This window comes from Drosophila miranda, assembly GCF_003369915.1.
Source record: "Drosophila miranda strain MSH22 chromosome Y unlocalized genomic scaffold, D.miranda_PacBio2.1 Contig_Y3_pilon, whole genome shotgun sequence".
NCBI lineage: Eukaryota > Metazoa > Arthropoda > Insecta > Diptera > Drosophilidae > Drosophila > Drosophila miranda.
Window position 1 is genome coordinate 1,147,852 of NW_022881625.1, and position 23,246 is coordinate 1,171,097.

The following is a 23,246-nucleotide window of genomic DNA, read 5'->3' on the forward strand; positions in this document are numbered from 1 at the left end:
AGTGGCGCACAGAATTTTAATTTACATTGGCGAGAAAGAGGAAATAAAGCTTGTCGGTAGTGGTTGGGAAGGGGAATGTGAATGTGTGTGGGGCGAGTTGGGAAAATGGCTGCTTGGCTTGGCGTCGGTATTTTAATGTATTCCTTATTGGAGTTAATTAAGAATTTTTAACAGTTTAGTTGGGCGGCAAACAAGTTAAGGGGCTCGTTAGTCGCCCGACGTGTCACACCGCTTCATCTGCCTCGTCGATCATCTGTAACTGTATCTGTATCTGTACAAAGGAGCCTAGAATTTCTTAGATCTGTGTTCTTATACCATCCTCTACATGGATTGGTTCCACATTAATCCTAAAGATGCACAAATTTTATAGCTTGAACAAAAAAAAAAAAAAAACACATACAATTATCGCATATCACATATTATGTTTTTTGTGGAGAGGGGAAGGGTTCCAAAGTATTTACACGGTCCAATGTTTGCATGGGTAATATAATGGAGATTCTCTTGGTAAAGATTTTATTCGTAATTTAATCGCCCAACTATCGAGAAAGACTCGCGTGTGCCGTACGATACGATCCATTACGATACGATATCGTCTGTGGGCTATATATGTATGTATATTGATGTGTGCATATGTATGTACAATCCGAAGAGAGGATTACTCTTGTTTTGTTCTCTTTCCTAGATGATTATATCGTATCAGTGGTTCTGGAAGGGGGTGCTTAAACCTACGACGAAAGCTATAATCCAGTGGATGGGTCGGAATAGGTGTCCTGTTCCTCCGCTCAGACATAGACCTCTCCTGTCTTGGCCTCGGGACTGTGTTTGGCGAGGGTTGAGGTAGCACTCGTGGCCGTTGCCGTTGCCGTGGAGCCGCTCTGGGGCAGGGCGATCGTGCCACCGGATGAAGAGTTGTCCACTGTATCCACTGTGGGGGCTCCTGCCGAACGCACCGAGGAGCGCACTGTGGGGTCCTGCAGGTTGAAGCTCAGACTGAAGCTGTTGTTCCGCGAAATGTTGCCGTTGCCGCTGCCGTTCAGGGGCTTCACGGACAGGAGGGCCGTGGTGGTGATGCCGCCGCCCGCACCCGGCCCCACGGTCATGCCGTTGCTGGAGCCACTGTTGCTGTAGCCGTCCTGCTCCTGGGCCAGGTCCACGATGGACAGGGACGAGGGGAAGCGCTGAATGGAGAGCGAGACGGGGATCGTGGTGATGACGTCATTGGGCTCGTAGCCACTGGCCGTTGTCGTGATGGTCGGCAGCTGGGCGTTCGCCGCGATGGGAAGGATGCTCAGGGTCCCCGTGGGAATGGTGTACCCGCCGCCGCTGCTGTTGGCCATCGTGAAGGGAAACGACAGCGTGGTGATGTTCGTGGCAGCGGAGAGGGCTACGGAATCGAGAATCGAAGGGAGAGAGATTGTGGTTGGAGTATCTGAATCTGCATCTGCGGGAGCTGTGAACTCGCTGTAAATGATGACCACTGCGGGCAGGGTCAACGCCTTGACGCAGCACATGAGGAACCCAAAGAAGAGCCACGCGATCTCCCCGCAGGTGGAGAAGCGGAAGAGCTGCAGGAAGCCGATCGGCTGTGTGGGCTCCAGTCCTGCGGCCACCGGCGCCTCATCCAGGGACTTGCCATCGGTTGTCGTCGTGCCAGAAGCCTCGTCCATCTATCGGTACGACGAAGGACGGAGAAATAGTGTTACTCGAGCCAAGACTCGCGATTTATTCACAGACACGGACAGAGACAGACGGCACGCAAAGGTTAATTCAATTACTGCCACACTCTCAGAGGCATGTATCTGTATCTGTGGCTGTGGCAAGGGTACAGCAGCTACTTTGTATCTTTTGCCATAGTTCTCTCTCATTGACCCGCGGGGTTAACGAGTAATAGAATCTACCGTTTATTATTGGACATTCCAACGCCAATTTGGAGCGATTCGATTCCCTTTCAGAGGCCCGTACAGAAATCTGTGTGGCGCCATTCGCCCCCTGCCCCCTCTCCTTGTCGTGGGATGGATGATCACCTTTTAATTGATTTTCAACACTTTGATCCTTCAGATACTGTATCTATGCACTGATTTCTGCAGAAGATCCGTTACTGCTCACTCGGACCGCCCAAGCGCACCGTCCGCGGAGCCACCCATTTATGTGGATTCCCCGATGTGGATGCTGGACAGAGTACTCGGGCTTGGGCATGAGTACTCGTGAGTGTATCGTATCAATCGCTCGCTTTGGGGTTCACAATTCTAATTGATCTCCGCTTTCCGCTCTTGGGGTAGGTTCCGCCGAAAGAGGCGCTTCAATTTACAATGAGAGCAAAAGAGACATTCTGTAGAGGGTTTTTCTTTTCTTTGCTTTTCTTTTCTTTATACTTTTTCTTTTATTTGGAGGGTGGAAGGTGCAACAATCTAAAACGGAGGCAGACTCTTGAGCCTCCTGCTGGTGCGCAGCACGAATGGTGCCGGCTGATTTGTACCGGCATTTCCTCCAGCGGGAACGACTTCGGGAGCAGCTACGGGAGCGACTGCGGGAGCGACTCCGACCGACTCGCCTTCATCGTCCGAGCCCCCGAGCATTACGCTGTCCAAAGTAGTGCGGGACGCCCGCAGTGTCATCATGTGCCGGGTGCTGCGTTCGCCCAAGGTGTTGCGGACCTTCAGGCAGCTCTTCTGCGACAGGGTTCTTTTTTTTTCGCCCGTACCCAGGGCGAGGACGCGGCGCTGGCACTCGCCGAATGCCACGGCATGGCTGCTGGTGGGCCCGTCGTCCTCATTGCCGGGCCGTTCAAAAATCGTCTCGAGACCGGTGGGCCTCGACTTTGCGATGGTCTGCGATGGCGCCTGAGAACCGGTGGTCGGCGTCAGGCTGGGCTTCTTGGCCAGGCGGCTGGGACTAAGACTGGGCCTGGCGGCGCTCTGGCTCTTGCTCTTGCAGGCGCGCGGCGGCATTTGGCGCCGAACCATAGTCGCGGTTGCCACAGATCCTGTATCCCCCGGTATACTCCCGGCTGAAATGAGACGAAATGAGAAATGAGTTACGACTGTCCGATGGCCGCAGAACCGAGTTTTTCCTTTACCTTTAGCTTTGCCTTCAAGTTTTTTCTTTGCAGGCATTTCTCGTATCTTTTTCCGACTTTTCCGTCTCCTGGGTAAACCTTTCGACTTCTCAAACGAGCAACGAGCAACGAGCCTCTTTGGGTTGAGGGCTCTCAGTGCTCCACAGGGGAGGGGCTGAGAGGCTGGGGTGTGAGCCGCCAGCAACCAAGCGCGTTGCTTTGTTAATATTTGTGGGCAGTATATGTCTTAATTTAATTTATGTACATTTTTGTGTTTGTTTTACAATTCAACTTTAAACGACACTCAAACACACACTAGTACATTTGATGGCACATTAATTTACAAACATATAATCTGCAGCAACGAAACACTTGTAACCTCGACTAGGCCCGTAGCCAGAAGGGGTGGGGGGGGGGGGGGGGGGGAAAGGGAAAAAGAAAAAGAGAGGGACAAAATATTCGGCACTTTGACGGAGGGACTAAACCTCAGACACGTCTCGACTCCACCACGTTCACGACACGACTTTCCATTTGCAAGTGTGTGTGTGTGTGTGTGGTGTGAGTCAAGAAAGTGAAGTGGGGCCACGCTCAAAAGTATGCTGTCTCTTCTTTGTAATTCTCCCTAACTTAAAATTTAGGCCGTAGTGGTGGTGTGGCGGCAACTGATGCTGATTTGAAAGTCGATTTGAAACCGATAATCAATTGTCAGCACCGTTGCCGCCGAAGATTTATCACAGATTGTAATAATTTTGTAGTGGGGTGTCGGAGAACCGCACTAATTACGAAAATAACAATGGGGGGGGGGGGGGGGGGGAAGAAGGGGTTAATGAAATGAGATCGAAAATTCAGAAAGTGCAGTGTTGCAACACGTAGTCAATTGAGGAATAGATAAAGAGAAAAGGTAAACAATGCAGGTGTTCTGCGTGGAAAATAAGAGGAAATATACTAAATAAAAAGAGACAAGCACTTGCAGAAATAACAATACAGATAAGTAGTAGACTGGAGTGAAGACGACGGAAAAACAGGTAATAAAAGAGATACTACACTGGAACAAAGACGAGACAAAACAGGTACAATTGATTTACGTTTACAATATAACAATAAACATAACAATTTAAAATAATTTCTATATCTTTTTCTATAATTACAGGGAAGACAAGAAACAGCGGAGCATCGGCCGGCATAGCAAAACACAATGCTTGTAAAGACATTGCGTTGCATACCGGCCGACCCCGTCGTCTCCCCTGGTCGTCGAAATTGGCGTCGTCCGAAGTCGTCAGAAGTAGGTGCAATTAGCACCTCGTCGTCGTTGTGGCTGTGGCTGCCCTCTTGGAGAACCAGTGGCACTGGTCCGGCCACCAGCTGGGAGCCAGGAGTAGACGGCACACATATTACTGTGGCGACACGGGTCCGGCCGCCAAAGTGAAATGGATGTGAGTGTGTGTGTGCGTCGGCAATTGTGGCCCTAATGTAGAGCGAGTGGCACTGGTCCGGCCACCAACTAAGGACGATGGCGGACACGACACACATAACTCGAACGGCCCAGGTCCGGCCGCCCAAGTGTAATGGATGTTTGTGTGTGTGTGTCTGAATGGCTGGCGGTAAGTATTTTGAGAGCCCTTTTTAATCGTATGTGTGGCTGATGGATTTTTCCTTTTCCAGGACCATAGGGCACTCTGAATGCCATGGCACTGGATCCGGCCACCAACTAAGGACGATGGCGGACACGACACACATAACTCGAACGGCACAGGTCCGGCCGACCAAGTGTAATGGAGGTTTGTGTGTGTGTGTCTGTTTTTGGCTATTCTAGCAATCACCAACGCACTGCATTCGATTTGAATTTGTCAGGCCGTATGATTTTGCAAGTGTATGGCAGCATTTTTATTCGTTTATGTTTTACTTAATGGCTTTGATGGCGGCAGCGTCCGTTGTTCATTTTTGTTGTGGCATGCGAGTGATATGTATACCTGCCCCGTATGATAAAGATTTTCGCCGTAATGTTTAGCCCGATAGTGTCCCGTGAGTGCTATCCGGCGATTGCCTAAGCGCTCTCGGCGATACGCGTGGGTACCCCGACCACCGTAGTAATTCTTAGTTCGACAGCGTCCCGTAAATGCTATCCGGCGATTGCCTAGGCATTCTCGGCGATGCCTGTCGATATCCCCGACCCCCGTAGTAATTCTTAGTTCGGCGGCGTCCCGTAAGTGCTATCCGGCGATTGCCTAGGCACTGTCGGCGATACTTGTCGGTATTTCCGCATAGCAAAGTTCCCCTTTCCGCGTCGTAGTAATTCTTAGGCCGACAGGGTCCCGTAAGTACCGTCCGACGATAGCCTAGGTACTCTCGGCGACACCTGTCGGTATTATCGCATAGTAAAGACCTCCGTATTGATTCTGAGTTCGGTGGGGCCCTGAAGGCGCTATTCGGCGATAACCGGAGTGTTCTCGGTGAAACCAGCTGCCCCGTCCCACGCTACGATCGCCCCCGTCCGCGGGACTGCGGCCCCGTCCCCCATCGTCGGTCCGAAATACGGAGTCCCGGCAAATTATAAATATTGATGTAATTTCGACCCTGGAGTAGACTGAGATATGTACCCCAGCCCAGGATCGCTTCCCTACAAAAGTTAAGGTAACACTAGACTTAACATTAACATGTGTTTTCTTTTACAATGGATTGCGTCTTTTCAGTCCGTTCCCGTCCTCGGAGCGGGCTGGGTGCGTACCGCCGCAACTTTGGCATTTAGCTGGGTGCGGTGACGAAACCACCGCACTTTACACAGACGAAGCCGCGTTGACAGAAGTTGTTAAACCGCCGCAACTTTGGCATTTAGCTGGTGCGGTGGACGAAACCACCGCACTTTACACAGACGAAGCCGCGTTGACAGAAGTTGTTAAACCGCCGCAATTTTCGCATTTAGCTGGGTGCGGTGGACGAAACCACCGCACTTTACACAAGCGAAGCCGCGTTGACAGTAGTTGTGTGTGGTTTAAGAAATCTTTGTGTTTTATGATTCTCTTTGTGGCTTGTGATTTGAATATATGTTTAGTGGCGCACAGAATTTTAATTTACATTGGCGAGAAAGAGGAAATAAAGCTTGTCGGTAGTGGTTGGGAAGGGGAATGTGAATGTGTGTGGGGCGAGTTGGGAAAATGGCTGCTTTGCTTGGCGTCGGAATTTTAATGTATTCCTTATTGGCGTTAATTAAGAATTTTTAACAGTTTAGTTGGGCGGCAAACAAGTTAAGGGGCTCGTTAGTCGCCCGACGTGTCATACCGCGTACAAAAGTGGCCGTGTGTCCATGGCTGGCCAGCATTTCGGTGATGTATTGAGTCTCAATACCCACGCTACAAGGAGTGGAAACAGCAGCCGAGAGAGAGAGCGATCCCAATACCCACGCTACACGAAGGAGAAGCAGCAGCCAGAACAAGAGCCACGAAGAGGGGAATAGTCGGATCTCTCACACTCCGACGAGTGACGCCGATGTGATCAACAACTCTCCCCGGCCAGCCCGAAGCCAACGCCTACAAGGGAGACCGAGAGAGAGGCCGCCGTCGCGAAACTGAAAGAGAGTTTTTGATTTAAAACAATGGGGGGAGCAACACCGGAACCAGATACCACAGGAACCACGACGAGCATCACTAGCATTAATACCGACGTCACACGAAGGGGAAATCGCAGCCAAGAGAGAGCCAGGGCTGGAGCGATCCCATACCTTTGTCACACGAAGGGGAAATGGTAGCCGAGAGCGATCCCAATACCAACGCTACAAGGAGGGAAACAGCAGCCGAGGAACTCCAGCGCCACCGCTCCTATACGCCATCTACTTATTTGTATATGTACTAAATTCAAATATTACATGCCATATTTTACATTTTACATGTAGTTGCAGTGTTTTTGGCTGAAAAATGGGAAGGTAACACTAGTTACAGTAGTGGTAGGTATTCGGTATTTTTTTATGCAAGTATTTTGAGTAAAGAAAGTTAAGGTAACACTAGACTTAACATTAACATGTGTTTTCTTTTACAATGGATTGCGTCTTTTCAGTCCGTTCCCGTCCTCGGAGCGGGCTTCATATAAGTGGCGGCGCAAGGCTGATCCTCATATCAGCATCAGCATAGGCCCTGTAGTTGGATGGGTGCGTACCGCCGCAACTTTGGCATTTAGCTGGGTGCGGTGGACGAAACCACCGCACTTTACACAGACGAAGCCGCGTTGACAGAAGTTGTTAAACCGCCGCAATTTTCGCATTTTGCTGGGTGCGGTGGACGAAACCACCGCACTTTACACAGGCGAAGCCGCGTTGACAGTAGTTGTGTGTGGTTTAAGAAATCTTTGTGTTTTATGATTCTCTTTGTGGTGTGTGATTTGAATATATGTTTAGTGGCGCACAGAATTTTAATTTACATTGGCGAGAAAGAGGAAATAAAGCTTGTCGGTAGTGGTTGGGAAGGGGAATGTGAATGTGTGTGGGGCGAGTTGGGAAAATGGCTGCTTGGCTTGGCGTCGGTATTTTAATGTATTCCTTATTGGAGTTAATTAAGAATTTTTAACAGTTTAGTTGGGCGGCAAACAAGTTAAGGGGCTCGTTAGTCGCCCGACGTGTCACACCGCTTCATCTGCCTCGTCGATCATCTGTAACTGTATCTGTATCTGTACAAAGGAGCCTAGAATTTCTTAGATCTGTGTTCTTATACCATCCTCTACATGGATTGGTTCCACATTAATCCTAAAGATGCACAAATTTTATAGCTTGAACAAAAAAAAAAAAAAAACACATACAATAATCGCATATCACATATTATGTTTTTTGTGGAGAGGGGAAGGGTTCCAAAGTATTTACACGGTCCAATGTTTGCATGGGTAATATAATGGAGATTCTCTTGGTAAAGATTTTATTCGTAATTTAATCGCCCAACTATCGAGAAAGACTCGCGTGTGCCGTACGATACGATCCATTACGATACGATATCGTCTGTGGGCTATATATGTATGTATATTGATGTGTGCATATGTATGTACAATCCGAAGAGAGGATTACTCTTGTTTTGTTCTCTTTCCTAGATGATTATATCGTATCAGTGGTTCTGGAAGGGGGTGCTTAAACCTACGACGAAAGCTATAATCCAGTGGATGGGTCGGAATAGGTGTCCTGTTCCTCCGCTCAGACATAGACCTCTCCTGTCTTGGCCTCGGGACTGTGTTTGGCGAGGGTTGAGGTAGCACTCGTGGCCGTTGCCGTTGCCGTGGCGCCGCTCTGGGGCAGGGCGATCGTGCCACCGGATGAAGAGTTGTCCACTGTATCCACTGTGGGGGCTCCTGCCGAACGCACCGAGGAGCGCACTGTGGGGTCCTGCAGGTTGAAGCTCAGACTGAAGCTGTTGTTCCGCGAAATGTTGCCGTTGCCGCTGCCGTTCAGGGGCTTCACGGACAGGAGGGCCGTGGTGGTGATGCCGCCGCCCGCACCCGGCCCCACGGTCATGCCGTTGCTGGAGCCACTGTTGCTGTAGCCGTCCTGCTCCTGGGCCAGGTCCACGATGGACAGGGACGAGGGGAAGCGCTGAATGGAGAGCGAGACGGGGATCGTGGTGATGACGTCATTGGGCTCGTAGCCACTGGCCGTTGTCGTGATGGTCGGCAGCTGGGCGTTCGCCGCGATGGGAAGGATGCTCAGGGTCCCCGTGGGAATGGTGTACCCGCCGCCGCTGCTGTTGGCCATCGTGAAGGGAAACGACAGCGTGGTGATGTTCGTGGCAGCGGAGAGGGCTACGGAATCGAGAATCGAAGGGAGAGAGATTGTGGTTGGAGTATCTGAATCTGCATCTGCGGGAGCTGTGAACTCGCTGTAAATGATGACCACTGCGGGCAGGGTCAACGCCTTGACGCAGCACATGAGGAACACAAAGAAGAGCCACGCGATCTCCCCGCAGGTGGAGAAGCGGAAGAGCTGCAGGAAGCCGATCGGCTGTGTGGGCTCCAGTCCTGCGGCCACCGGCGCCTCATCCAGGGACTTGCCATCGGTTGTCGTCGTGCCAGAAGCCTCGTCCATCTATCGGTACGACGAAGGACGGAGGAATAGTGTTACTCGAGCCAAGACCCGCGATTTATTCACAGACACGGACAGAGACAGACGGCACGCAAAGGTTAATTCAATTACTGCCACACTCTCAGAGGCATGTATCTGTATCTGTGGCTGTGGCAAGGGTACAGCAGCTACTTTGTATCTTTTGCCATAGTTCTCTCTCATTGACCCGCGGGGTTAACGAGTAATAGAATCTACCGTTTATTATTGGACATTCCAACGCCAATTTGGAGCGATTCGATTCCCTTTCAGAGGCCCGTACAGAAATCTGTGTGGCGCCATTCGCCCCCTGCCCCTCTCCTTGTCGTGGGATGGATGATCACCTTTTAATTGATTTTCAACACTTTGATCCTTCAGATACTGTATCTATGCACTGATTTCTGCAGAAGATCCGTTACTGCTCACTCGGACCGCCCAAGCGCACCGTCCGCGGAGCCACCCATTTATGTGGATTCCCCGATGTGGATGCTGGACAGAGTACTCGGGCTTGGGCATGAGTACTCGTGAGTGTATCGTATCAATCGCTCGCTTTGGGGTTCACAATTCTAATTGATCTCCGCTTTCCGCTCTTGGGGTAGGTTCCGCCGAAAGAGGCGCTTCAATTTACAATGAGAGCAAAAGAGACATTCTGTAGAGGGTTTTTCTTTTCTTTGCTTTTCTTTTCTTTATTCTTTTTCTTTCATTTGGAGGGTGGAAGGTGCAACAATCTAAAACGGAGGCAGACTCTTGAGCCTCCTGCTGGTGCGCAGCACGAATGGTGCCGGCTGATTTGTACCGGCATTTCCTCCAGCGGGAACGACTTCGGGAGCAGCTACGGGAGCGACTGCGGGAGCGACTCCGACCGACTCGCCTTCATCGTCCGAGCCCCCGAGCATTACGCTGTCCAAAGTAGTGCGGGACGCCCGCAGTGTCATCATGTGCCGGGTGCTGCGTTCGCCCAAGGTGTTGCGGACCTTCAGGCAGCTCTTCTGCGACAGGGTTCTTTTTTTTTCGCCCGTACCCAGGGCGAGGACGCGGCGCTGGCACTCGCCGAATGCCACGGCATGGCTGCTGGTGGGCCCGTCGTCCTCATTGCCGGGCCGTTCAAAAATCGTCTCGAGACCGGTGGGCCTCGACTTTGCGATGGTCTGCGATGGCGCCTGAGAACCGGTGGTCGGCGTCAGGCTGGGCTTCTTGGCCAGGCGGCTGGGACTAAGACTGGGCCTGGCGGCGCTCTGGCTCTTGCTCTTGCAGGCGCGCGGCGGCATTTGGCGCCGAACCATAGTCGCGGCTGCCACAGATCCTGTATCCCCCGGTATACTCCCGGCTGAAATGAGACGAAATGAGAAATGAGTTACGACTGTCCGATGGCCGCAGAACCGAGTACTTCCTTTACCTTTAGCTTTGCCTTCAAGTTTTTTCATTGCAGGCATTTCTCGTATCTTTTTCCGGCTTTTCCGTCTCCTGGGTAAACCTTTCGACTTCTCAAACGAGCAACGAGCAACGAGCCTCTTTGGGTTGAGGGCTCTCAGTGCTCCACAGGGGAGGGGCTGAGAGGCTGGGGTGTGAGCCGCCAGCAACCAAGCGCGTTGCTTTATTAATATTTGTGGGCAGTATATGTCTTAATTTAATTTATGTACATTTTTGGCACATTAATTTACAAACATATAATCTGCAGCAACGAAACACTTGTAACCTCGACTAGGCCCGCAGCCAGCTGGTGGGGGGGGGGAAAGGGAAAAAGAAAAAGAGAGGGACAAAATATTCGGCACTTTGACGGAGGTACTAAACCTCAGACACGTCTCGACTCCACAACGTTCACGACACGACTTTCCATTTGCAAGTGTGTGTGTGTGTGTGGTGTAAATCAAGAAAGTGAAGTGGGGCCACGCTCAAAAGTATGCTGTCTCTTCTTTGTAATTCTCCCTAACTTAAAATTTGATTTGCAATCCCCTGTGAGTTCGTCAACTTGATGTTTTGTTGGCTGTAATGCGGTATGTGGTCTTCAGTCCCCTCTACTACCCTTGCCGCCTGCTGAGGGCAGACGACTAGGAATGTAGCATGTACATGTGGGCGGGCAGTTTATAGGGGGCGTAGTTGTTTTATGCGAAGACTAGCATTTTTGGCTCAATTTAGGCCGTAGTGGTGGTGTGGCGGCAATTGATGCTGATTTGAAAGTCGATTTGAAACCGATAATCAATTGTCAGCACCGTTGCCGCCGAAGATGTATCACGAAAATAACAATGTGGAGGGGGGGGGGGGGGGGGGGGAAGAAGGGGTTAAAGAAATGAGATCGAAAATTCAGAAAGTGCAGTGTTGCAACACGTAGTCAATTGAGGAATAGATAAAGAGAAAAGGTAAACAATGCAGGTGCTCTGCGTGGAAAATAAGAGGAAATATACTAAATAAAAAGAGACAAGCACTTGCAGATATAACAATACAGATAAGTAGTAGACTGGAGTGAAGACGACGGAAAAACAGGTAATAAAAGAGATACTACACTGGAACAAAGACGAGACAAAACAGGTACAATTGATTTACGTTTACAATATAACAATAAACATAACAATTTAAAATAATTTCTATATCTTTTTCTATAATTACAGGGAAGACAAGAAACAGCGGAGCATCGGCCGGCATAGCAAAACACAATGCTTGTAAAGACATTGCGTTGCATACCGGCCGACCCCGTCGTCCCCACTGGTCGTCGAAATTGGCGTCGTCCGAAGTCGTCAGAAGTAGGTGCAATTAGCACCTCGTCGTCGTTGTGGCTGTGGCTGCCCTCTTGGAGAACCAGTGGCACTGGTCCGGCCACCAGCTGGGAGCCAGGAGTAGACGGCACACATATTACTGTGGCGACACGGTTCCGGCCGCCAAAGTGAAATGGATGTGAAATGGATGATGGCCCTAATGTAGAGCGAGTGGCACTGGTCCGGCCACCAACTAAGGACGATGGCCGACACGACACACATAACTCGAACGGCACAGGTCCGGCCGCCCAAGTGTAATGGATGTTTGTGTTTGTGTGTCTGAATGGCTGGCGGTAAGTATTTTGAGAGCCCTTTTTAATCGTATGTGTGGCTGATGGATTTTTCCTTTTCCAGGACCATAGGGCACTCTGAATGCCATGGCACTGGATCCGGCCACCAACTAAGGACGATGGCGGACACGACACACATAACTCGAACGGCACAGGTCCGGCCGCCCAAGTGTAATGGGTGTTTGTGTGTGTGTGTCTGTTTTTGGCTATTCTAGCAATCACCAAGGCACTGCATTCGATTTGAATTTGTCAGGCCGTATGATTTTGCAAGTGTGTATGGCAGCATTTTTATTCGTTTATGTTTTATTTAATGGCTTTGATGGCGGCAGCGTCCGTTGTTCATTTTTGTTGTGGCATGCGAGTGATATGCATACCTGCCCCGTATGATAAAGATTTTCGCCGTAATGTTTAGCCCGATAGTGTCCCGTGAGTGCTATCCGGCGATTGCCTAAGCGCTCTCGGCGATACGCGTCGGTACCCCCGACCACCGTAGTAATTCTTAGTTCGACAGCGTCCCGTAAGTGCTATCCGGCGATTGCCTAGGCATTCTCGGCGATGCCTGTCGATATCCCCGACCCCCGTAGTAATTCTTAGTTCGGCGGCGTCCCGTAAGTGCTATCCGGCGATTGCCTAGGCATTCTCGGCGATACTTGTCGGTATTTCCGCATAGCAAAGTTCCCCTTTCCGCGTCGTAGTAATTCTTAGGCCGACAGGGTCCCGTAAGTACCGTCCGGCGATAGCCTAGGTACTCTCGGCGATACTTGTCGGTATTCCCGCATAGCAAAGTTCCCCTTTCCGCGTCGTAGTAATTCTTAGGCCGACAGGGTCCCGTGAGTACCGTCCGGCGATAGCCTAGGTACTCTCGGCGATTATTGCCGGTATTTCCGCATAGCAAAGTCCCCTTTCCGCGTCGTAGTAATTCTTAGGCCGACATGGTCCCGTAAGTACCGTCCGGCGATAGCCTAGGTACTCTCGGCGATACTTGTCGGTATTCCCCCTTTCCGCTTCGTAGTAACTCTCAGGCCGGCGGGGTCCCGTAAGTACTGTCCGGCGATAGCCTAGGTACTCTCGGCGACACCTGTCGGTATTATCGCATAGTAAAGACCTCCGTATTGATTCTGAGTTCGGTGGGGCCCTGAAGGCGCTATTCGGCGATAACCGGAGTGTTCTCGGTGAAACCAACTGCCCCGTCCCACGCTACGATCGCTTCCTTACAAAAGTTAAGGTAACACTAGACTTAACATTAACATGTGTTTTCTTTTACAATGGATTGCGTCTTTTCAGTCCGTTCCCGTCCTCGGAGCGGGCTTCATATAAGTGGCGGCGCAAGGCTGATCCTCATATCAGCATCAGCATAGGCCCTGTAGTTGGATGGGTGCGTACCGCCGCAACTTTGGCATCTAGCTGGGTGCGGTTGACGAAAACACCGCACGTTACACAGACGAAGCCGCGTTGACAGAAGTTGTTAAACCGCCGCAACTTTGGCATTTAGCTGGGTGCGGTGGACGAAACCACCGCACTTTACACAGACGAAGCCGCGTTGACGGAAGTTGTTAAACCGCCGCAATTTTCGCATTTAGCTGGGTGCGGTGGACGAAACCACCGCACTTTACACAGGCGAAGCCGCGTTGACAGTAGTTGTGTGTGGTTTAAGAAATCTTTGTGTTTTATGATTCTCTTTGTGGTTTGTGATTTGAATATATGTTTAGTGGCGCACAGAATTTTAATTTACATTGGCGAGAAAGAGGAAATAAAGCTTGTCGGTAGTGGTTGGGAAGGGGAATGTGAATGTGTGTGGGGCGAGTTGGGAAAATGGCTGCTTGGCTTGGCGTCGGCATTTTAATGTATTCCTTATTGGCGTTAATTAAGAATTTTTAACAGTTTAGTTGGGCGGCAAACAAGTTAAGGGGCTCGTTAGTCGCCCGACGTGTCACACCGCTTCATCTGCCTCGTCGATCAGCTGTAACTGTATCTGTATCTGTACAAAGGAGCCTAGAATTTCTTAGATCTGTGTTCTTCTACCATCCTCTACATGGATTGGTTCCACATTAATCCTAAAGATGCACAAATTTTATAGCTTGAACAAAAAAAAAAAAAAAACACATACAATAATCGCATATCACATATTATGTTTTTTGTGGAGAGGGGGAGGGGGAGGGTTCCAAAGTATTTACACGGTCCAATGTTTGCACGGGTAATATAATGGAGATTCTCTTGGTAAAGATTTTATTCGTAGTTTATTCGCCCAACTATCGAGAAAGACTCGCGTGTGCCGTACGATACGATCCATTACGATACGATATCGTCTGTGGGCTATATTTGTATGTATATTGATGTGTGCATATGTATGTACAATCCGAAGAGAGGATTACTCTTGTTTTGTTCTCTTTCCTAGATGATAATATCGTATCAGTGGTTCTGGAAGGGGGTGCTTAAACCTACGACGAAAGCTATAATCCGAGCGATTCGATTCGATTCCCTTTCAGAGGCCCGTACAGAAATCTGTGTGGCGCCATTCGCCCCCTGCCCCTCTCCTTGTCGTGGGATGGATGATCACCTTTTAATTGATTTTCAACACTTTTTGATCCTATAGATACTGTATCTATGCACTGATTTCTGCAGAAGATCCGTTACTGCTCAGCGCGACTGCTGGAACACCGTCCGCGGAGCCACCCATTTATGTTGATTCCCCGATGTGGATGCTGGACAGAGTACTCGGGCTTGGGCATGAGTACTCGTGAGTGTATCGTATCAATCGCTCGCTTTGGGGTTCACAATTCTAATTGATCTCCGCTTTCCGCTCTTGGGGTAGGTTCCGCCGAAAGAGGCGCTTCAATTTACAATGAGAGCAAAAGAGACATTCTGTAGAGGGTTTTTCTTTTCTTTGCTTTTCTTTTCTTTATTCTTTTTCTATCATTTGGAGGGTGGAAGGTGCAACAATCTAAAACGGAGGCAGACTCTTGAGCCTCCTGCTTGTGCGCAGCACGAATGGTGCCGGCTGATTTGTACCGGCATTTCCTCCAGCGGGAACGACTTCGGGAGCATCTACGGGATAGACTGCGGGAGCGACTCCGACCGACTCGCCTTCATCGTCCGAGCCCCCGAGCACTACGCTGTCCAAAGTAGTGCGGGACGCCCGCAGTGTCATCATGTGCCGGGTGCTGCGTTCGCCCAAGGTGTTGCGCACCTTCAGGCAGCTCTTCTGCGACAGGGTTCTTTTTTTCCGCCCGTACCCAGGGCGAGGACGCGGCGCTGGCACTCGCCGAATGCCACGGCATGGCTGCTGGTGGGCCCGTCGTCCTCATTGCCGGGCCGTTCAAAAATCGTCTCGAGACCGGTGGGCCTCGACTTTGCGATGGTCTGCGATGGCGCCTGAGAACCGGGGGTCGGCGTCAGGCTGGGCTTCTTGGCCAGGCGGCTGGGACTAAGACTGGGCCTGGCGGCGCTCTGGCTCTTGCTCTTGCAGGCGCGCGGCGGCATTTGGCGCCGAACCATAGTCGCGGCTGCCACAGATCCTGTATCCCCCGGTATACTCCCGGCTGAAATGAGACGAAATGAGAAATGAGTTACGACTGTCCGATGGCCGCAGAACCGAGTACTTCCTTTACCTTTAGCTTTGCCTTCAAGTTTTTTCTTTGCAGGCATTTCTCGGGTGGGGGGGGGGGGGGGGGGGGGGAAAGGGAAAAAGAAAAAGAAAAAGAGAGGGACAAAATATTCGGCACTTTGACGGAGGGACTAAACCTCAGACACGTCTCGACTCCACAACGTTCACGACACGACTTTCCATTTGCAAGTGTGTGTGTGTGTGTGTGGTGTGAGTCAAGAAAGTGAAGTGGGGCCACGCTCAAAAGTATGTTGTCTCTTCTTTGTAATTCTCCCTAACTTAAAATTTGATTTGCAATCCCCTGTGAGTTCGTCAACTTGATGTTTTGTTGGCTGTAATGCGGTATGTGGTCTTCAGTCCCCTCTACTACCCTTGCCGCCTGCTGAGGGCAGACGACTAGGAATGTAGCATGTACATGTGGGCGGCAGTTTATAGGGGCGTAGTTGTTTTATGCGAAGACTAGCATTTTTGGCTCAATTTAGGCCGTAGTGGTGGTGTGGCGGCAACTGATGCTGATTTGAAAGTCGATTTGAAACCGATAATCAATTGTCAGCACCGTTGCCGCCGAAGATTTATCACAGATTGTAATAATTTTGTAGTGGGGTGTCGGAGAACCGCACTCATTACGAAAATAACAATGGGGGGGGGGGGGGGGGGGGGAAGAAGGGGTTAAAGAAATGAGATCGAAAATTCAGAAAGTGCAGTGTTGCAACACGTATTCAATTGAGGAATAGATAAAGAGAAAAGGTAAACAATGCAGGTGCTCTGCGTGGAAAATAAGAGGAAATATACTAAATAAAAAGAGACAAGAACTTGCAGAAATAACAATACAGATAAGTAGTAGACTGGAGTGAAGACGACGGAAAAACAGGTAAAAAAAGAGATACTACACTGGAACAAAGACGAGACAAAACAGGTACAATTTATTTACGTTTACAATATAACAATAAACATAACAATTTAAAATAATTTCTATATCTTTTTCTATAATTACAGGGAAGACAAGAAACAGCGGAGCATCGGCCGGCATAGCAAAACACAATGCTTGTAAAGACATTGCGTTGCATACCGGCCGACCCCGGCGTCCCCCCTGGTCGTCGAAATTGGCGTCGTCCGAAGTCGTCAGAAGTAGGTGCAATTAGCACCTCGTCGTCGTTGTGGCTGTGGCTGCCCTCTTGGAGAACCAGTGGCACTGGTCCGGCCACCAGCTGGGAGCCAGGAGTAGACGGCACACATATTACTGTGGCGACACGGGTCCGGCCGCCAAAGTGAAATGGATGTGAGTGTGTGTGTGTCTGAATGGCTGGCGGTAAGTATTTTGTGAGCCCTTTTTAATCGTATGTGTGGCTGATGGATTTTTCCTTTTCCAGGACCATAGGGCACTCTGAATGCCATGGCACTGGATCCGGCCACCAACTAAGGACGATGGCGGACACGACACACATAACTCGAACGGCACAGGTCCGGCCGCCCAAGTGTAATGGGTGTTTGTGTGTGTGTGTCTGTTTTTGGCTATTCTAGCAATCACCAACGCACTGCATTCGATTTGAATTTGTCAGGCCGTATGATTTTGCAAGTGTGTATGGCAGCATTTTTATTCGTTTATGTTTTATTTAACGGCTTTGATGGCGGCAGCGTCCGTTGTTCATTTTTGTTGTGGCATGCGAGTTATATGCATACCTGCCCCGTATGATAAAGATTTTCGCCGTAATGTTTAGCCCGATAGTGTCCCGTGAGTGCTATCCGGCGATTGCCTAAGCGCTCTCGGCGATACGCGTCGGTACCCCCGACCACCGTAGTAATTCTTAGTTCGACAGCGTCCCGTAAGTGCTATCCGGCGATTGCCTAGGCATTCTCGGCGATGCCTGTCGATATCCCCGACCCCCGTAGTAATTCTTAGTTCGGCGGCGTCCCGTAAGTGCTATCCGGCGATTGCCTAGGCATTCTCGGCGATACTTGTCGGTATTTATTTTATTTATTTATTTATTTATTAAATTAACAAATTATCTGTTAATAATGGTACTTAGTTACTAAAGGCAGAAAAAGATAAGTTAAAAGTTAGCTAAATTTCCGCATAGCAAAGTTCCCCTTTCCGCGTCGTAGTAATTCTTAGGCCGACAGGTTCCCGTAAGTACCGTCCGGCGATAGCCTAGGTACTCTCGGCGATACTTGTCGGTATTCCCGCATAGCAAAGTTCCCCTTTCCGCGTCGTAGTAATTCTTAGGCCGACAGGGTCCCGTGAGTACCGTCCGGCGATAGCCTAGGTACTCTCGGCGATTATAGCCAGTATTTCTGCATAGCAAAGTTCCCCTTTCCGCGTCGTAGTAATTCTTAGGCCGACAGGGTCCCGTAAGTACCGTCCGGCGATAGCCTAGGTACTCTCGGCGATACTTGTCGGTATTCCCGCATAGTAAAGACCTCCGTATTGATTCTGAGTTCGGTGGGGCCCTGAAGGCGCTATTCGGCGATAACCGGAGTGTTCTCGGTGAAACCAACTGCCCCGTCCCACGCTACGATCGCTTCCTTACAAAAGTTAAGGTAACACTAGACTTAACATTAACATGTGTTTTCTTATACAATGGATTGCGTCTTTTCAGTCCGTTCCCGTCCTCGGAGCGGGCTTCATATAAGTGGCGGCGCAAGGCTGATCCTCATATCAGCATCAGCATAGGCCCTGTAGTTGGATGGGTGCGTACCGCCGCAACTTTGGCATTTAGCTGGGTGCGGTTGACGAAAACACCGCACTTTACACAGACGAAGCCGCGTTGACAGAAGTTGTTAAACCGCCGCAACTTTGGCATTTAGCTGGGTGCGGTGGACGAAACCACCGCACTTTACACAGACGAAGCCGCGTTGACAGAAGTTGTTAAACCGCCGCAATTTTCGCATTTAGCTGGGTGCGGTGGACGAAACCACCGCACTTTACACAGGCGAAGCCGCGTTGACAGTAGTTGTGTGTGGTTTAAGAAATCTTTGTGTTTTATGATTCTCTTTGTGGTTTGTGATTTGAATATATGTTTAGTGGCGCACAGAATTTTAATTTACATTGGCGAGAAAGAGGAAATAAAGCTTGTCGGTAGTGGTTGGGAAGGGGAATGTGAATGTGTGTGGGGCGAGTTGGGAAAATGGCTGCTTGGTTTGGCGTCGGCATATTAATGTATTCCTTATTGGCGTGAATTAAGAATTTTTAACAGTTTAGTTGGGCGGCAAACAAGTTAAGGGGCTCGTTAGTCTTTTACAATGGATTGCGTCTTTTCAGTCCGTTCCCGTCCTCGGAGCGGGCTTCATATAAGTGGCGGCGCAAGGCTGATCCTCATATCAGCATCAGCATAGGCCCTGTAGTTGGATGGGTGCGTACCGCCGCAACTTTGGCATTAAGCTGGGTGCAGTGGACGAAACCACCGCACTTTACACAGACGAAGGCGCGTTGATAGAAGTTGTTAAACCGCCGCAACTTTGGCATTTAGCTGGGTGCGGTGGACGAAACCACCGCACTTTACACAGACGAAGCCGCGTTGACGGAAGTTGTTAAACCGCCGCAATTTTCGCATTTAGCTGGGTGCGGTGGACGAAACCACCGCACTTTACACAGGCGAAGCCGCGTTGACAGTAGTTGTGTGTGGTTTAAGAAATCTTTGTGTTTTATGATTCTCTTTGTGGTTTGTGATTTGAATATATGTTTAGTGGCGCACAGAATTTTAATTTACATTGGCGAGAAAGAGGAAATAAAGCTTGTCGGTAGTGGTTGGGAAGGGGAATGTAAATGTGTGTGGGGCGAGTTGGGAAAATGGCTGCTTGGCTTGGCGTCGGCATTTTAATGTATTCCTTATTGGCGTTAATTAAGAATTTTTAACAGTTTAGTTGGGCGGCAAACAAGTTAAGGGGCTCGTTAGTCGCCCGACGTGTCACACCGCTTCATCTGCCTCGTCGATCAGCTGTAACTGTATCTGTATCTGTACAAAGGAGCCTAGAATTTCTTAGATCTGTGTTCTTCTACCATCCTCTACATGGATTGGTTCCACATTAATCCTAAAGATGCACAAATTTTATAGCTTGAACAAAAAAAAAAAAAAACACATACAATAATCGCATATCACATATTATGTTTTTTGTGGAGAGGGGGAGGGGGAGGGTTCCAAAGTATTTACACGGTCCAATGTTTGCACGGGTAATATAATGGAGATTCTCTTGGTAAAGATTTTATTCGTAATTTATTCGCCCAACTATCGAGAAAGACTCGCGTGTGCCGTACGATACGATCCATTACGATACGATATCGTCTGTGGGCTATATTTGTATGTATATTGATGTGTGCATATGTATGTACAATCCGAAGAGAGGATTACTCTTGTTTTGTTCTCTTTCCTAGATGATAATATCGTATCAGTGGTTCTGGAAGGGGGTGCTTAAACCTACGACGAAAGCTATAATCCGAGCGATTCGATTCGATTCCCTTTCAGAGGCCCGTACAGAAATCTGTGTGGCGCCATTCGCCCCCTGCCCCTCTCCTTGTCGTGGGATGGATGATCACCTTTTAATTGATTTTCAACACTTTTTGATCCTATAGATACTGTATCTATGCACTGATTTCTGCAGAAGATCCGTTACTGCTCACTCGGACCGCCCAAGCGCGACTGCTGGAACACCGTCCGCGGAGCCACCCATTTATGTTGATTCCCCGATGTGGATGCTGGACAGAGTACTCGGGCTTGGGCATGAGTACTCGTGAGTGTATCGTATCAATCGCTCGCTTTGGGGTTCACAATTCTAATTGATCTCCGCTTTCCGCTCTTGGGGTAGGTTCCGCCGAAAGAGGCGCTTCAATTTACAATGAGAGCAAAAGAGACATTCTGTAGAGGGTTTTTCTTTTCTTTGCTTTGCTTTTCTTTTCTTTATTCTTTTTCTATCATTTGGAGGGTGGAAGGTGCAACAATCTAAAACGGAGGCAGAATCTTGAGCCTCCTGCTGGTGCGCAGCACTAATGGTGCCGGCTGATTTGTACCGGCATTTCCTCCAGCGGGAACGACTTCGGGAGCAGCTACGGGAGCGACTGCGGGAGCGACTCCGACCGACTCGCCTTCATCGTCCGAGCCCCCGAGCATTACGCTGTCCAAAGTAGTGCGGGACGCCCGCAGTGTCATCATGTGCCGGGTGCTGCGTTCGCCCAAGGTGTTGCGCACCTTCAGGCAGCTCTTCTGCGACAGGGTTCTTTTTTTTTCGCCCGTACCCAGGGCGAGGACGCGGCGCTGGCACTCGCCGAATGCCACGGCATGGCTGCTGGTGGGCCCGTCGTCCTCATTGCCGGGCCGTTCAAAAATCGTCTCGAGACCGGTGGGCCTCGACTTTGCGATGGTCTGCGATTGCGCCTGAGAACCGGTGGTCGGCGTCAGGCTGGGCTTCTTGGCCAGGCGGCTGGGACTAAGACTGGGCCTGGCGGCGCTCTGGCTCTTGCTCTTGCAGGCGCGCGGCGGCATTTGGCGCCGAACCATAGTCACGGTTGCCACAGATCCTGTATCCCCGGTATACTCCCGGCTGAAATGAGACGAAATGAGAAATGAGTTACGACTGTCCGATGGCCGCAGAACCGAGTACTTCCTTTACCTTTAGCTTTGCCTTCAAGTTTTTTCTTTGCAGGCATTTCTCGTATCTTTTTCCGGCTTTTCCGTCTCCTGGGTAAACCTTTCGACTTCTCAAACGAGCAACGAGCAACGAGCCTCTTTGGGTTGAGGGCTCTCAGTGCTCCACAGGGGAGGGGCTGAGAGGCTGGGGTGTGAGCCGCCAGCAACCAAGCGCGTTGCTTTATTAATATTCGTGGGCAGTATGTCTTAATATAATTTATGTACACTTTTGTGTTTGTTTTACAATTCAACTTTAAACGACACTCAAACACACACTAGTACATTTGATGGCACATTAATTTACAAACATATAATCTGCAGCAACGAAACACTTGTAACCTCGACTAGGCCCGCAGCCAGCAGGTGGTAGGGGGGGGGGGGGGGGGGAAAGGGAAAAAGAAAAAGAAAAAGAGAGGGACAAAATATTCGGCACTTTGACGGAGGGACTAAACCTCAGACACGTCTCGACTCCACAACGTTCACGACACGACTTTCCATTTGCAAGTGTGTGTGTGTGTGTGTGTGTGGTGTGAGTCAAGAAAGTGAAGTGGGGCCACGCTCAAAAGTATGCCGTCTCTTCTTTGTAATTCTCCCTAACTTAAAATTTGATTTGCAATCCCCTGTGAGTTCGTCAACTTGATGTTTTGTTGGCTGTAATGCGGTATGTGGTCTTCAGTCCCCTCTACTACCCTTGCCGCCTGCTGAGGGCAGACGACTAGGAATGTAGCATGTACATGTGGGCGGCAGTTTATAGGGGGCGTAGTTGTTTTATGCGAAGACTAGCATTTTTGGCTCAATTTAGGCCGTAGTGGTGGTGTGGCGGCAACTGATGCTGATTTGAAAGTCGATTTGAAACCGATAATCAATTGTCAGCCCTTTTTCGAGGAAAGCGTTGTTCTTGAAGGTTTGTCATCTATGGACATATCGTTTTCTGCGGGTCCAGATAAGGTACCAAGTTGCATCTTAAAACACTGTGCCCAGTCCCTTTGCAAGCCCTTGACCTTTCTCTTCAACCTCTCCTTGGAACAGTCTTGTCTCCCAGTAATTTGGAATGAGTCCTACATCATTCCGCTTCACAAAAAAGGTTCAAGATCAAACATTGAAAACTATCGTGGTATCGCAAAGCTTTCCGCCCTCCCGAAGCTTCTTGAGTTCCTGGTCACCCGGCAACTGCAACATCTTTGTTGCAGCTTGATATCTCCGTCGCAACACGGTTTTTTCAGACATCGTTCAACATCGACTAACCTTCTTGAGTTTTCTAACCTAATCCACCGTGGTTTTCAAATTGGTTTGCAGACGGATGTAGTTTTTACGGACTTCAGCAAGGCATTCGATTCTGTGAACCATGCTCTGCTTATTCAAAAGCTCTCCTTATTAGGGTTCCCAACGAATCTTCTAGATTGGATTTTGTCCTATCTCTCTAACCGTACTCAACGTGTTTTGTTTTCTAACGTGTTGTCAAATACTGTTAATGTTACTTCAGGTGTGCCACAGGGAAGTCATCTGGGCCCGCTTCTGTTTATTTTATTTGTGAACGACCTTCCTCAAGTTATAACATACTCTACTACACTAATGTATGCTGATGATGTCAAAATCTGTCTTTCTTACTCTGATTGGTATTTGCACACACGCCTTCAACTTGATCTAAGTGAACTACTATTGTGGTGTTCAACTAATCTTCTTTTTCTGAACCTTTCCAAATGCAAACTTATGACATTTTACCGTCGCGCTCCTCATTTTGTCTCATATGTTCTAGGAAATCATGTCCTTGAGCGAATTTCGAGTTCAAATGACCTCGGAGTCCTTTTTGATCATAAGATGTGTTTCAACACCCATATAGCTGCAACTGTAAATAAAGCTAAGGGTGT

At 49.5% G+C, this 23,246-nt stretch overlaps 5 protein-coding genes across 6 annotated transcripts; all 5 read right to left on the bottom strand.

Annotated features, from left to right (window-relative positions):
• Nucleotides 1–694: 694 nt before the first annotated feature.
• LOC117194476 lies at nt 695–2,127 on the bottom strand. The gene is made up of 2 exons (XM_033399041.1): nt 2,025–2,127; nt 695–1,667 (listed from the first exon to the last, which is right to left on the bottom strand). The coding sequence occupies exon 2, from the start codon at nt 1,665–1,667 to the stop codon at nt 783–785; it is 885 nt and encodes a 294-aa protein (XP_033254932.1). The 5' UTR covers nt 2,025–2,127; the 3' UTR covers nt 695–782.
• A 281-nt stretch (nt 2,128–2,408) lies between these two features.
• LOC117194534 (protein tantalus-like) lies at nt 2,409–3,270 on the bottom strand. Its single transcript, XM_033399083.1, has 2 exons — nt 3,077–3,270; nt 2,409–3,007 (listed from the first exon to the last, which is right to left on the bottom strand). The coding sequence occupies exons 1-2, from the start codon at nt 3,111–3,113 to the stop codon at nt 2,409–2,411; spliced, it is 636 nt and encodes a 211-aa protein (XP_033254974.1). The 5' UTR covers nt 3,114–3,270.
• Nucleotides 3,271–8,131: 4,861 nt separating this feature from the next.
• LOC117194475 lies at nt 8,132–14,792 on the bottom strand. Of its 2 annotated transcripts, none has more exons than XM_033399040.1 (2): nt 14,714–14,792; nt 8,132–9,104 (listed from the first exon to the last, which is right to left on the bottom strand). In XM_033399040.1, the coding sequence occupies exon 2, from the start codon at nt 9,102–9,104 to the stop codon at nt 8,220–8,222; it is 885 nt and encodes a 294-aa protein (XP_033254931.1). In that variant the 5' UTR covers nt 14,714–14,792; the 3' UTR covers nt 8,132–8,219. The 2 variants fall into 2 exon arrangements, with proteins under 2 accessions (XP_033254931.1, XP_033254930.1); XM_033399039.1 differs by lacking the exon at nt 14,714–14,792 and adding an exon at nt 9,461–9,546.
• Nucleotides 9,845–10,399, bottom strand: LOC117194535 (protein tantalus-like). The gene has a single exon (XM_033399084.1). The coding sequence runs from the start codon at nt 10,397–10,399 to the stop codon at nt 9,845–9,847; it is 555 nt and encodes a 184-aa protein (XP_033254975.1).
• Nucleotides 14,793–20,694: 5,902 nt separating the features above from the next.
• On the bottom strand, nt 20,695–21,249 carry LOC117194536 (protein tantalus-like). Its single transcript, XM_033399085.1, has one exon. It carries the CDS (start codon nt 21,247–21,249, stop codon nt 20,695–20,697), a length of 555 nt encoding a protein of 184 aa, XP_033254976.1.
• Between the last annotated feature and the right edge of the window lie 1,997 nt (nt 21,250–23,246).

Bases quoted from the DNA above. Each gene is read 5' to 3' on its own strand.
- LOC117194535 (XM_033399084.1), bottom strand. From the start codon at position 10,399: ATGGTTCGGCGCCAAATGCCGCCGCGCGCCTGCAAGAGCAAGAGCCAG.
- LOC117194536 (XM_033399085.1), bottom strand. From the start codon at position 21,249: ATGGTTCGGCGCCAAATGCCGCCGCGCGCCTGCAAGAGCAAGAGCCAG.
- LOC117194534 (XM_033399083.1), bottom strand. From the start codon at position 3,113: ATGCCTGCAAAGAAAAAACTTGAAGGCAAAGCTAAAG. The intron at 3,008-3,076 runs GTAAAGGAAAAA...GTCTCATTTCAG, and splicing joins ACTTGAAGGCAAAGCTAAAG to CCGGGAGTATACCGGGGGAT.
- LOC117194475 (XM_033399040.1), bottom strand. From the start codon at position 9,104: ATGGACGAGGCTTCTGGCACGACGACAACCGATGGCAAGTCCCTGGAT.
- LOC117194476 (XM_033399041.1), bottom strand. From the start codon at position 1,667: ATGGACGAGGCTTCTGGCACGACGACAACCGATGGCAAGTCCCTGGAT.